Raw genomic sequence first — 15,581 nt, 5'->3', positions numbered from 1 at the left:
TTCTCAGCAAAAGCCAGTTTGGCTTTCAAAAGGGCCGTTCAACAGAAGACGCAGTCTACGCACTTGCAAATGAAGTTCTAGAAACCCTTAATGAAAAAATGCTAGCACTTGGTGTCTTCTGCGATTTATCCAAAGCGTTTGACTGTGTTGATCACCAGATTCTCTTGCAAAAAGCAAAATTAGTAGGAATAAGTGGTGTTGCAGGCAATTGGCTACAGTCGTACCTCCAAGACAGAAAACAAAAAGTTGTGTTGAATAGCTCGGGTGGAGTATGTGACACTTCCTCAGATTCTGAATGGAGTTCCATTACATGTGGAGTGCCCCAGGGCTCAATTCTTGGGCCACTATTATTCCTGATTTTTATAAATGATCTACCATCATGTACAAGCCTGCCGTGTAAATTTACATTATTTGCTGATGATACCACAATTTTTATGAGCAGTAGAACAGTCAACAATCTTGAGGAACTCAGTAATCACATACTCTCAGATATGGTTAATTGGTTCAAGGTGAATGGTCTCTCATTAAATTCCAGTAAGACCAGCTTTATTCAATTCTGTACAAAAACAGAAAAAGAGAGAGAGATAAGTGTGACATGTGGTAATCAACCAATAGTCAGAATGGAAACAACAAAATTTCTTGGAGTGCACATTGACAAGAAAATGAACTGGTCTTCACATATTATTGATCTCTGTAAGAGGCTTAGCTCTGCTACCTATGCTTTACGGGTTGTCACTACATGTGTTGAACCTAACACTGCAAAAGTGGCCTATTATGGCTATTTTCATTGTCTCATTGAGTACGGAATTATTTTTTGGGGCAACCAGCCATTAGCAAGGAAAGTGTTCAATGCACAGAAGCGAGCTTTAAGAATTATATGTAGATTGCGCCCAAGAGACTCTTGTAGAAATAGTTTTCGTAATCTTAAAATATACACAACTACATGCCAATATATTTTTTCTCTCATGTGTTTTGTTTGTAAAAATATAGATATATTTCAACCAAATAGTAATTATCATGAGCATAACACACGGAGGAAGAATGACATACACAGTGAACTCAGAAATTTGAGCTTGGCACAAAAGGGTGTCCATTACACTGGAGCAAAACTCTTCAATGCTCTTCCTCCCGAAATAAAGACAAAGATTCATAACAATAGCGAGTTTAAGAAAGCACTAAAAATATTTCTGCTAGAAAAAGCTTTTTACAGTCTAGATGAATTTTTAACTAAATAAATTGTAATATTTTAATATTATATAATACAAGTTGACATAATGCCACTACGAATTTTATTTAACCTGAGATCTGTATCTGTGTGTGCTCCGTATCTGTTTTCTGTAGTGTTTTAATAATTCTAAGAAAATATGTATTTTCTTTTTCTATATTGCTGCCCAAAGAATTTACTGTATAAGTTTTTATATAATTATGTACTCAAATTTCTGTATATGCTATAAGATTATCAGACTGTATTTGTAAAAAACTGACTCGTTCCACGTCCTTGTGTATTCAACACAGTTGACCTATGGAACACGAAATAAATCAAATCAAATCAAATCATAGAACTCATGTAAAATCACTTACTCAGGCAATAATTTTATAATAGGTCCTGGAGAAGAGATCATCACGACATATCTGATGATTTACCATTATCGAAACCTTGAAACAACACTATGAACCACAGGCAACAACTCATAAAATTCTAAGCAACACCTTAACAATGAATTAGTTACAATTTTGAATTTTAAACTATATTAGGAAGCAACCAAGCTCTCCTGTACATATACTGACATTAAGCTCACTTGAATACCTGAAATGGTAAGAGTAACAAATATTTAAGTCCAAATGCAAAGGGGTGGCAATAACTACAGGTTCATATCAGAAGTAAGAAAAAATTTGAATAAAATTTTCATGGATACAACTGTGAATCCAGATTACTAATAGTAATTAACAAACATAAAAATCAGGACTAGTGAATGCAAGAAAATCTAACATTTGGATGAAACATAACAATTTGTTTGCATTTCTTTTTGTAGCAAACATAAACACAGAATCATCATTGCAGAATTTTAACACAGTACTAGTGATCCAAAATTCTCAAATTGCCTGACACTATTTTATTTTCCAACACTGCCCCAGATGGTATATCAATTCTGTCACCATGATTAGCAACAATAATTACAGTGCCTTTCAGAGACACACCCCTCCCAAATGTCACATCACCAGAAACAGTTAAATGATCAAGTTCAAGAAGATCTGGAATATCTGCAAATCTTGATAGAAATTCCTTTACTTTTGCGAAATGATTGTCACCGAGCTTGACCAATGGTGTCGTGGGGAACATGCGCAAGGGGCTCATAACAAGAGAGCCATGGTTGAGGCTGTATAAGTTACTTTTCACTAACAGTAAATCTGATGTCTTCTTGACTGGCAAGAAACGCATCCGAGGAACATTTATACCGAGGCCACCATTAAAAGTCTTCATTGCTGCACCTACAGCAGTCTCTAGTTGAATAACATTCAGTCCGTTAGCTAATGTTTTATTGTTCACAATAATTTCCATATTCAGTGTTTTTTCTTGCAGCACTCGTTCTATAGCACTGAGTTTTACCCATAAATTATTTGTATTGAAGAATTTGAAAGTCTTTACTGACTTGAAATCATCGATATGTTCTTTAGGAACTTGTGCAATTTCCAGCAATCGTAACTTTTGTTCATACTGTATTAAGGTACCACCTTTCACGTCAGCTCTTGTCTTGTCTGTTACCTCCATCACAAATTCTGGTGATCTGTCTTCGGGGCGAAAGAGAAGATTCAGAATTTTTGGATCAACAGTTGCTCCAAGGTTGTCAATATTAGATATAAAACAATATTCACGACCTTGTTGAATAAACTCTTTTAAGAGCCCACAGTTTCTGAAGCTGTCATAAAAATCACCGTGGCCAGGTGGATACCATGCTTCCATGTCACCTTCAATATCACATGTTCTTGCAATCGGTAGTAAAGTATCCCTGCTGATTCTTGGGAAACAGCTCTGGTTGAAAGTATATATCTCGACTTGAAGACCTTTATATCTACGTACAAATTTTTGGGTATCATCGTCGGTGTTGAACGAGTTCATTAAAACAAGGGGTACATTGACATCGTACGTCTTATTGAGATGTTCAATTTGTTGCACAGTGAGATCAAGAAAATTTAATTCGTTTCGCACATGAATCATAGACTTAGGGCCATGGCAACCCATTGAAGTTCCCAGACCACCATTCAACTTGATTACAACAAGTTTGTTTAACATCTCGCGCACGAGTTGTGTTGACGGTTCCGGAAGAGAAAAGTAATCCTTAACGGCATCTTCGGGAAGCTTTTCAATACGTTCCCAGATAATTGATGGACCCTTTTCGCTGAGAAAGCGCTCAAAAAGCTGCCTAAAACATTCAAGTTGTGTTCTCAGCTTTGGAATTTGATTCTCAGTGGCGGTACTCAACAGGCTGTCAAGTTCATGCTGCAGTTGGTTAACAGCGTCGCGTTTAGTCATTTCTTTAAATTCATGAGATCCTGATGGAACTCTTTGATGACTAAATTTCTCTTTTTTACCGTATGTGCCCACGACATTAACTTCCATCTTCGTGCTCCAGTAAAAAATAAGGAAACAATCGAGTCTATGTTATTTAAGTTTATGTATTAACAATTAACTTTCAGTTTAAAAATTCAATGTCTCTCTTATCAGTTCTGTTATGATCTACAGCTAGAAAGGAAATAAAACGCAGCTGATCACTAAATCAACAACGACACTATTTAACACCACATGACACACGCAATAACAACTCGTTGTCATCACATCAACATGTCATATAAACAACACCGGTACATTACTGTATATATATCAGTGGCAAGTGTCAAAGATTCAGAGCATTCCAAAGCACAACGCAAAACCAAAGAAATACCTAGCGTACGAATGACAATCCCGCAGTCACATCAAAGTTAATATTCGCAGCCCTGTCCGTCCGTCACGTCCGGTGATCTCAATATAAACAGGATGTACGACCGTAGTGCTCTGGATCTGTGAAAATCACGACGGCCGATTATCGCTAGGTTGGCAACTCCGAACGTATTAGTCGTGTTGTTTTGCGCTTTATGTCGTTTGTAAATAAGTTGTGAACGACTGGTTACCTTTATAAACGTATAATAGTGAAGTACTGTGTAGCTTATGGTTGTAGAGAACTGCAAAGGAAATGGAGTTCAGCTTCATAGGTAAATTATATTTTTATTCAGAACTAGTGTTTTTACTGCATTGTATTTGATGTATGAATTGCAGTACTGTAGACGTTACTTCTCTTATTCAGCCATATAGTCGCCTCTTGTTTAAAGTAGCTTTCCATTTTTTCGGTTGGGAATTCAAAAATTATGAGTACGAGTAAATTGCTGGGAGCTCTGGTCCCTTACCGCCTACAGTTAATAAGTATCCAACACTTCAAAGAAAATTGCTTCCAAACGAGACCAGGGGCATTATTAATTGGCTAAAAGACGATATCGTCCCGTCTGTCTGTGGCTTTCCCAAACATCTACAGAAAAATATGGTTGCAAGGAAATAATTTATTCGAAAAGAACGTGTTAGGACTCATATAAGTTAAATATATTAAAAACGTTTACATTATAATTGTATCATCAAAATAATAGCTACTTACCAGCAAAGTATTGTTTGTTATTGCGCTTACAGGCTATTATAATTGTGAACTATTGTGTATGCAAAATTACAATGATCTTCTTTCTTGTAGGATGTAAACCAGGCAGATATACTTTTGGCAAAGTCTCCTGAAGCACATGGTGAAAACAAAGCAACACAGACAAATCTCCATTTGCCAACAGAAATAAATTACATGAAGAAGATGACAAGGGTGCAAATGGTCGTGATCTGAAGAAACAAAAAGATCTCAATGATGACCCAGCTGGCTGATGGCCTTTAAAAAAATGACACCTTAATAGTGATGTGGAGAATCATTTGAAATTTAATTTTAGTGATTTTCCATTGCATTTCATTGTTAACCACTTGAAAAACTGTGAGCGGAAATCAAGCTAGACGGTACTCTGATATCATAAAAGAGTTTGCTCTCGCATTAAATATTTATCCACCTGAAGCTCACTTACAGACATCTCAGATCCTTATTTTGTTTGCCCCATCCAAACTACATCAGATCTTGGATTTCTTCTGTCACTGTGAGTCTGGGTTCATAAGTGAAATGTTCAGTTACTTGAAAGAAAATGTAAAAAAGAACCCTGCTTAAAATAATGCACATTAATTTTTGACAGTGTGATGATTTGAAAGCTATTGTTATGGAACAGCAGTAGAAAAATGAATAGCAGCTATGTCAATATTGGTGCCACTAGGCCAGTAGATTCTAATGAACTAGCAAGAAAGGCATTAGTCTTTCAATTCATATAGCACAGAAAAAAAATTAAATGCTAACTTGCATTTTTTTGTACATAATGTTTAAAATTTTACATTGCGAAGAATGTTATTTAATAACTTCACTGGCAGTTAAATATCTCTTTCTTACAGGAGATGGGTTGTTTTGCATTCTTTGCGACAATGGAAATTTATTATCGTCGTTAAGCGTTATTCTGTAGACTTCTAATAAACCAGTTTGTCTTTTTTATTTATGAGGAACTTGTTTTATTCCTAAATAACCGAACAGGCTATGAGTCCAGATGTGCTACTGTATAATCATTTAAAGGCATAGAAGAAAGACAAGTTTTAAGTTTTGTATGTAAATGAAATGTAAATTTTGAAATTCGCGTATTGCGATTTTCGTACAGTGGTGTAACTTTGGGTGTGAAGTTCGACTATGGATTCGACAAAAGTTTACTAGAAGGGCAATAAAATTGGAATACATGGACATACAAAGCAAACACCTGTCTACATGGTATTCCTGGAGAGCTAACTTGTAGGACCAGCAAAAGTGCTACTGCTCAAGTAAAAGAGACATATAAGAAAGCACTAAATAATTATTGTAAGGCTGACAGCAATGCTGTAATTGTATTGAACATGAATATGACAGAGGAAACATTGCAGAAAATAATGCATCTTAATACACCTCGAGAAGTATGAGCAGAATTGTATAAATTATTTGACGGTGTCTCTGAAGATCGTTTATGACTTTGTTTACATTTATTTTGGGGGGGGGGGGGAGGGGGCATGTGGAATGATTTGAAGCAAGACCTGGCCGAAGATGTAGAAAATAATCCAGAACTTCCAAATGTTGGACACGCTACCAGATGAGTATTTCTCATTTAAATCAATTTTGATGATTATGTCAAAAAGTGATAGAACAGTTGATTACTTGATAACTCAACTTTGTGCATATGAGATAGCTTTGTTGAGTGAAGGAGGAGATTCCACATCTCAAGAGGCTCTTATAAGTAATTCATTGAAATAATCTTCTTAACGACAACAGTGGAAACAGAAAGTTGTCTCTCATTACTGTAAGAAGCCAAATCAATGATCAAGAACTGCTAAAAATGGACTGCAGATGCTCAACAACAAGAGCCTCAGAAAGTGATTTGTTGGAAGCTGCTAAGACTCCAAATACCAACATGGTTCTCCTCACTGAAACAAATATTGTTTGTTATCTGAATGTGATACTGGTAGCTGGTATGTAGAGAAAGGTGCAACAAGTCATATCGCCAATGCTGACAGTGATAGTGTTGAGGCTGTTGGCAAGGGTATAATAGAAATAGAAGCAATAGTGAATGAAAAGCGGCAAAAATCACTTTGAGTGATGTGTGGTACTTACCAAAAATTAAAAAGAATCTATGTTCAGTCTTAGCAGCACAAGACAAAAATCCAAAAAGTAAATTTTTAGCCACAACAGAAAGGTATTATTTTAAAATCGGTGAACTCAAAAACCCAGTTTGCTATCAAGATCGTTATGGAGGACTATTATAATTAATGATAAGAAGTATTCCTGCTGAAGTAAATTAAAGCAGCCGAGAAAATTTGCTACAATTGTATCATGAAAGATATGGACACTGACGTGAGGGACATGTCAAGATATTAATCTCCAAGATCTTAGGCTTAAATGTGGGATTGGACTCTAAGCTCTGTGAAGGCTGTATTCATGGTAAACCACATCGGCTTCCATTTGGCAGCCATAAGAGAGCTTCTGAACCGGGAGAACTGATTTGTAAGGATGTATATGTTCCTTTAGAAAAGTCCAATTTAGGGTATCGCTACTTTGTGTCATTCAAAGATGATTACAGTAAATTTCGAGCTGTTTACATTGCCAAGGAAAAATCAGAACTTCCTAATAAACTCAGGCAGTTTATAATTGAAGCAAAGACTGCTGGGTATACAATTAAAAGCCTCTTAAGCGGTGATGGAGGAGAGTTCAACAACAGGCAGACAAGAGAGAGTTTACAGAAGGAGGACATAATCCAGTCTTTTACTATGCTGTACGCTCCACAAAAAGGGATGCAGTGAAAGAGTAAATCGTTGTCTTGCTATGATGCATGTTCATGCAAACATTCCTCAGTTGTTTTGGACTGAAATGAAAAATCCTTCAAGTTTACATCCTGAATTGGCTGGGACCTTCCAGCATTTTAGGGATGTCTCCATACGAAATGTGCTATCGAAAGAAGTCTGGCGTGAAGCACCTACGAATAATAGGCTCTAAATGTTATATGGATCGAAAAGCAATAAAAGGGATTCTGATTGGCTATGACCACAACGACGGTAATCAGATCAAGTGTGAAGAAAATCGTCAGTTAATAAGATTGCAGGATGTTATTTTTGAAGAGTAAATTATGCAAAAGGGAAGTTCAGTAGTTCCTGTGGACCTTGATCTTTCTCGTCGGAAGTCTCAAGAGTCATCAGACGAAATTAAGAGCAAAATTTACTTTTCCAAGAGAAAACGAGTTCGATAATTATGATGACTTACAGGATGAAACAGAATAGAAATTAGAACAAAATGATTTCGATAATTACGATGATTTACAGAATGAAACTGAAGAGAGTAGAAGAATCTGATGAGGGAAGGATTAAGCCACAATTGCATGACCGTTTAACGCTAAAACGTCTGGAAAGGCTTCAAGACTACGTAATGCAGTTGAAAGTTGGACGTCTATGATTTTGCTGTGTGCACACACAAACTCTAAGTCTGGGATATTATTATCGCGAGTAGCAGCGAGCGAGCAGTTGTCGAGGCAGTGGCGGTTACATATGGGGGGGGGGGGGGGGGAGGGCGACCCCCTCTTACGAGACCGTCTGCATTGCCACCTCTGCCACCCCCTGCAGTCAGCCCGCACGCTATTCATTTGTTTCTTTCATCAGTCGACTCGACTGAATTGAATTATCGAGTAGTTGTACTTTGCTATGTAGCACGTGCATCCGCGTTTCTGTCTGGCACATAGATAACTAACACATACCTACGTGAAAAGTCATGGCCATTCGAGTGATCATGATACGTTATTCTGTCTGGCATTTGTTCGAGAAAAGTGGCGAATATTCTACTGTTTTCTAGTATAAAGAACGTTCGACATGTAGCGTCATAAATACGACTATTCGTGGAATAGGAAGCAAGTTTACATTCAGAAGCAAGAATATTAAGACTGAAGAATGAATAAATAAAAAGTCCTACTTGTAGCAAGTGCAAGTGTGAAAATTAGTGAAGAGTGAGACGATGTAATTAACCAATTTGCCAGGAAGAATAGGTGCATAGAATTCATCATTTAAGGAAGAGAACCACAATTGTAATTTTTTTATATCATAAGATGGCATTGCCTTGTGTATGTGTATAATCAGGGTAAATAAAATTTTCTTAAACTTGTTTTTCTGTATCCTTCACTGTGTCGAGGGGAGTTGGAGGTGGTTGTACGCAGGGTGCAGTGGAGAGTACCATGCAACATGAGAGATCGCAGCATGCCATGATCGTGCTGGTATTGCTGGAAGAGACTTTGGCACTAATTGAGAATTTGTTTGGTAATTTTTCTTTACGCTGAACGTAGTTGTTGGTTGCTTGCACACTGGAGGGATTTTGTCAGATTTGTGTATGGATACACTCAGAGTAATATTCAAATCTTTGTTGTGCCCAGAAAGGTGTTTATTGATTATAGACATTGTGAAATAATGAAAGTTTGTCAGAATTTAAATCATCAACTTTCTGAATATAGTAAATTAAAAGTTTTTATTGGTTTACAACATTTTTCTTTACATCGTTTAAGATTAGCAAACCAAACCCCTTCTGATCATTCAATTTCTATGTATAAAAGTATGGCAGTAATTGTTGCAATTATTCGATGCATTGCACTCTGCATGGATCGCAGTATTGCTTTTTGACATATTTTAGCATGTTGCTGATCAGATGAGGTAAGTTGTCTGTTCCACAAAGGAGCATTACAGAACAGTTTGTATGAGACATTAGAGTATGTTTTTAAAACTCACAGTCATCTGGTTGATAACTGATTTCCTTATTATTTGTGGGAGGAGTAATTAATTTTATGTTCAAATTTCTGTTTATTTTTGTTCTCAGTCAGAATTTTGTCATGGTCAGAGATGGAATGTCAGACGCATATTTCTGTACATCATTTAAAATAATTAGAAACATGTTTCACATTTAATGGCGTTTGAGAAAACGGAATCTTATTGTGACGCCATAAATTCGAGTCAATGAGACAACAGGAAAGCAGCAATGGATCAAGATATGGCGGCACACCAATAAAATGGAACTTAGACTTTGGAAGATTTGCCTCCTGGAAAGAGAGCAATTCCATGTTAGTGGATCTACAAACTGGAGACGAATGCTGATAGATCGGTAGACAGATTCAGAGCAAAATTGGTTATCAAGGGATTTTCTCATAAGAAAGGGACCGATTATAAACGAACTTTCAGCCCTGTGGCAAAGATGTCGACTATTCGAACATTACTCAGCGTTGCATCCAAAGAGAAGATGAACATTGCATAAATAGAATTGACTGCTGTGTTTCTTAATGGTGACCTGAAGGAAACGATTTTTATAACACAACCTGAAGGTTATAACGCTGGTTCTGGAAAAGTATGTCGCTTAATGAAAAGCTTATACGACCTGAAACAGGCACTCCACTGCTGAAATGAGGGATTCACAGATTATGTGATGGAATTCAGATTTAAGAGAAGTGAACCTGATCCCTGCTTCTTTGTGAGACCGAAAGGTTCTTACAATATTTTCTTCATACTCGATGTTGGTGATGGCTTGATTGTAGCTAATAATGACAGGGAACTTAAAGAACGTATTGAAGACATTGAAAGAGAATTCAAAATAAAATCAAAGCGATCATTATATTTCTTAGTCTTGGGAACTGATAGAAAAGAAGATGGGTCCATTCAAGTCAGTCAGACTCACTACACGTAGAAGATTTTGGAGCGCTTTGGCATGAGTGGTTGTAGAGCTGTAACAACTCCAATTATCAAGGACAATGGTATGGAAGAGAACTCTATCCACACTGAATATCCTTATAGACAAGCAGTTGGATTCTTGATGTGCTGATGTGTGGGAGAGGACCAGACATAGCATATACTGTTGGAGTAGTATCTAGATGTCTTGAAAATCCAACAAAGTCTGATGTAATAAGAGCAAAAAGAATTTTTCGCTCTTTCAGAGTCACATATAACTATGGACTTACTTACAAAAGCGGTAAAGACAAACGCATTCTTGAATGTTATAGTGATGCTGATCATGGAGGTGATGCAGGGATTGGATGATCTGTCTCACAGGTGTCCTCTGCCTGTATTTTGGTACACCTGTCAGTCGAATGAGTCATCCGCAAACTTCAGTTGCAATCTGAGAAGTGGTCTGGATGAAGAGACTTTTAACTGAACTTTTCCAGCTTAAGTATTCGAGACCTTGCCTACAAGTGGATAATGAAGCTGCTGTTGGACTTGCACAGAATCCTGAATTTCACCAGTGGACAAAGCATATTCGTCTCAGACACTTCTTTGTTTGAAAATTAGTCACAGCTGGTGAACTAACCATTTCAAGAGTAGATGTAGAAAATCAACTTGCAGATTTATTAACAAAACCATTATTTGCTGCCCGACTAAGACAGCTGTGCAAAAATAAGTGTGTGTGAAACAATAAATAAATAAGGTAGAATGTTAGTTTCGCATTGTGAACAGTTTTATTTAATAACTACACAGACATTTTACAGTCATGGATTGTTTTGCATTGTTTGCCGCAACAGAAAGTTATTATCGTTGTTAAGCCTTTTTCTGTAGACTTCTAACCAGTGTGTTTTTTTTATTCATGAAAAACTTGGGTCATTCCTAAATAACCATACAAATAGCATTCAATCTGACCGTTCAGTTGAATTACTTCATATATGCCTCCTGAAATTGCATGAAGTTGGTGGTTTTGTACACTCTGTTACTTGTGATGGCCCACTTGTGAACATGTAACTTTGACAAACTTGGCCTGAAACTATGAACCTCAGAATATTATTTCACATTTTAAACACTCATCGCCTGAATGCATTGTTTATGCCATTTTGGACCCTTACCACATGCCTAACTCGGCACAAAATACTTTGGCTGATAAACATATTTTACAGACTGTAGATGGTGCTGTACAGTGGAGTTATTTAGTTAATTTAAGTGATTTGCAGGAGAGTGAGGGCTTGAAGTTTGCAAACTCAGTCACCAACCAGCACATCCGATTCTACAATAAGAAGATGAATGTTTCTGTCGCTGCTTATACTCTGAGTTCAAGTGTAGCACATGCTACTGAATTCCTCTAATTGCAACAGCACAGAGATTCTAAAGTATCAGCTGCAACTGGTGTGTTCATTAGAAAAGTAGCCAAACTTTTTGATACATTAAAGAGTAGAAATATTTATGGTTAAGGCTTTAAACAACCATTCGATTTATTTAACATTAGTTTCTGTCAAAATTATACTAAAAAGGTGGCACATTTTTTGAAATCCATCTCCATTGAAGGTGTTCCCACTCTATGGCATCTTCACTTAACCTATTTCTCTGAGTTTCTTTCTGTCAGTTAAAACTGTAAAAATGTTAGCTACAGAATTTCATTTCTGAGAGCGAGGCCGAATTCAATATTTCTTGACATATAAAGTGACTGGAACTATTATTTTCATGTATTAGAGCTAATGGAGGGTGGGATAATAATCCAAACACCATTTCATTCAGATCTCAAAGCTCTGTTATTAAAAAATAACGTAACTTATGGATACAAGACAAATGTCCTTGACTTTGAATCAAACTGTGATTTCTCCCTTGTACACTTTAGGGATATAACCATATTCAGTGTGAAAATATTGATTTAAATGATGCTTCAGTGAGACAGCGTTCGACTTATTGCATTGCTCTGAATGATACAAATTTCAGTGACCATGTTAATAACTGTGAATGTCTACAGGTTTCCACGTAGCCGTAACACGCACTCACCAGCCGACCTATCTTGGTATGCTGACAATTTGCTTGGTCAAAAGACGTGCGTCTGTCCGCACTGCGCCACAGAGCGCCATATAACTAGCACAGCCTCAGTCACGAATATGTCTCTTTTCTTTGCTCACCATGGATCACTTCGATACGACCGTAATTAGCTGGTGTTAGGATGTCAGACAGAGTGATGATGGGTGCGCGTAGCATGTGTGTTTATAATCAGTCTTTTGTTAATAAACTGTTAAAACTTACTTCTCGGTGTTCAGTACCTCAAGGACCCACTGCTTACAAATCCTGACAAATATTTCGTGTAATTATCATCCGGAGGCAACAACACAAGCAAACACCTTATAGAAGTGGAGTCAGAAGTGGAATAATTATGGAAAACCTACAGTTCCGAAGAGGTGCAGCACAACGTGAACTTTCAGAAGCAGCAGCATGAACATCTTCCGACTACATGGGGACATCCAACGCTGGAATTCAGGTTGGTACACTCCAGTTTGGCCAGAATACGAAAGGCAGTGATGGATTTTTGTTTTACTCTTGAGTAACTCATTGGCGTTAAATAGACGAAATGCCACAATCCAGTCAGAGTAACTTTGTCGATCAACAAACTGTTAATTATGAACTGCAAAAAGAGATTCGGCAGTTAAAAGCAGAAAGAAGCGAGTGTAACATTCCAAAGGACTTGTCAAATTATAGTTCATGCAGTACAATGCAACTACAATAAAGAATTTTTCATTATTGCCATCTGCATCAGTGTTTAGGGGGAAACCCGAAGATGATGTGAAAGTGCTTTTTTCTTAAACTTGAAGCTGTCGCCCTGTTAGGATCATGAACAGATTCAGATAAGCTAGTGGTTGCCAAAGTAAGAATTCATGGATCAGCACAAGATTTCGTTAGCACAGAGCCTACTTGCCTGAAAACAAAAGATTACAATGAGTTTAGAACGGTTGTCCTTAAGAGATTTAAACGTAAAAACGCGATCACATTTTACAGAGAGCAGCTTTACAGTTTGCGAATGCGACGAGACGAAGCTATCGAGCAGTTTGGCGACAGAATACGAAACATTAACGCTCAAATGTACGAGTTAACAGAAGATGAAAATGAAAATCGCATTCAATTGATCGAAGACGACCAGAGGGCCTTGGACATATTTATTCATGGATTGTGTGGAGAGGAAGTAAGCAAAGCCGTTAGATTAGCGCGGTGTAAAACGTTTCACGAAGCGGTAGAATCAGCTGCTGGTTTCGCTGAAGTACTAAGACGACCGAATGAGATGCAGAAACAAGAACACAGTTTTCAACACAACAGTACAATACTACAGATGCAATAAGCTGGATAACAAGCGTAAGGACTGTAAAGAAAATAGAATCTGCTATCATTGCGGGATGCAGAGTCATGTTACGACAGACTGTCGCAACAAGAAGAAAGGTAATGTGAACAACAGACAATCTGCTAGATCTTTAAACGAGTATGGGGATGTACGGGCCACCACTTCGTCCGTCCCCTGCCAGAGACAGTGATTTCTGTTAGTTCCAGCGAAAATCAGACCGAAAATGACTTCCTGATAGGTGCTGTATATCGTGGGAGAAACATTAAACTAATTATTGACACAGTAGCACAGACCTCATTAATGTGATGTTGCATAGATAAACGGGATAAATAGAAACTGCCGCTATTAAAAGTGCGAGGGTTAAATGGAGGAAAACTACGTAACTATGGAGAAGTTGACGTAGGATTAATTCTTGGCCAAGGCCAAGATAAAGGTGAAAATAAAGATAAAGATAAATATACAGCAAGGGTACATAAGTTTCAAATAACGAAACGCGTTACGATGGTGTACTCGGATTTGATTTCTTGTCCACTAAATACGCAGAGATATTTGTCGCAGAAAGAAAGATCAGACTAGGCCCTAGCAACTACAACCTAGGAAATCGTTTAGATCGTACTCAAAGGAGCAGCAATACTGATGTCGCGGAAATGGACCACCCGAACGATGCATCAGTTCAAACCGTCCGATTCGATGTTCAAATTGATCAGCCCCAGCAAATTCCCAAGGGAGCAGGCAAGACAATCTACGTTGAAGTTAAGTAACCCCAATGCAAGGGAGGAACTTTGTTATTAATTGAGCGATCTGGGAAAAGTGAGTTACTGGATACAATGCATTGTTATGTTGCTAGAAGTGTAGGTGTCGCTACAATGGTGAGACAGAACGTTGCAAAAGTCCTGGTTACAATAACGAATATGAGCAATGAGGATGTTGTTTTGTCACAAGGAACGAAAGTTGTTGAAGTGTCGAGTGTAAGTAAAAGTGACGTAATACAGATTCCAGATGAGGTAACAAATGCTGCAGTTATAAACACAGATTTTTGTAACAGTACCACAAAACTGCAACGAGGAGACAAAGTTAGTAATGAACTGAAGCGCAAGATTTGAAAGAAGATAGAGCATTTGACAGCTGATGAACAGAAGATTTTAGCGCCTGTTTTGTTGGAGTATGCAGCTTTATTCCGAGAACGTGCAAATTTACCTGTCATTCATTTAGTTCAGCATCGTATTCATACAGAGAATGCAGCTCCAGTCACATAGAAACGTTATGGGATACCATTCAGTCAAAGAGAGATGGCAGAAGACATGGTTAGCGAACAATTAGAAGCCGGAATTATAAAACGAAGAGATCCTTCAGACCCACCATGGTGTTCGTCTGTTGTAATTGTAAAGAAGAAATCAATGTCTGGAGAACCACAGCTCCGTTTTTGTGTTGATTACCGATCTTTTAATGCTGTGACCACACTGAACATTATCTCTTACCAAATTTAGTGAAACCTTGGATTACTTGGATAGATGCCGAATTTTTTCAATATGTGATTTAACAAGTGGTTATCACCAGTTAACAGTGGATCCTGATGATCAAGCAAAAACTTCATTTGTAACTGCAACAGGAGTATACAAGTATCTTCGTATGACGTTTGGACTTCGTAATGCTCCAGCTACAATTCAACGCCTGATGGATTCAGTTTTACGAGGGCTCACCCCAACACAAGCACTTGTTTACCTTGATAATGTAATAATTTTTGGTGAAAACGTGAAGCAGCATACTAAGAGATGAGCATATAAGAAGTGTCAACCTGTCTTTATCAATAGATAAATGTCA

General features: G+C 37.5%; 1 protein-coding gene across 1 annotated transcript; it reads right to left on the bottom strand.

Moving 5' to 3' along the window:
- Positions 1-1,555: 1,555 nt before the first annotated feature.
- Positions 1,556-3,788, bottom strand: LOC126419867 (UTP--glucose-1-phosphate uridylyltransferase-like). The gene has a single exon (XM_050087123.1). The coding sequence runs from the start codon at positions 3,617-3,619 to the stop codon at positions 2,078-2,080; it is 1,542 nt and encodes a 513-aa protein (XP_049943080.1). The 5' UTR covers positions 3,620-3,788; the 3' UTR covers positions 1,556-2,077.
- Between the last annotated feature and the right edge of the window lie 11,793 nt (positions 3,789-15,581).

This window comes from Schistocerca serialis, chromosome 9 (genome assembly GCF_023864345.2).
Source record: "Schistocerca serialis cubense isolate TAMUIC-IGC-003099 chromosome 9, iqSchSeri2.2, whole genome shotgun sequence".
NCBI lineage: Eukaryota > Metazoa > Arthropoda > Insecta > Orthoptera > Acrididae > Schistocerca > Schistocerca serialis.
This window is presented reverse-complemented; position numbering and strand designations above follow the sequence as displayed.

What these genes read in the sequence shown, in the direction of transcription:
- LOC126419867 (XM_050087123.1), bottom strand. Translation starts at nt 3,619, where the DNA reads ATGGAAGTTAATGTCGTGGGCACATACGGTAAAAAAGAGAAATTTAGT.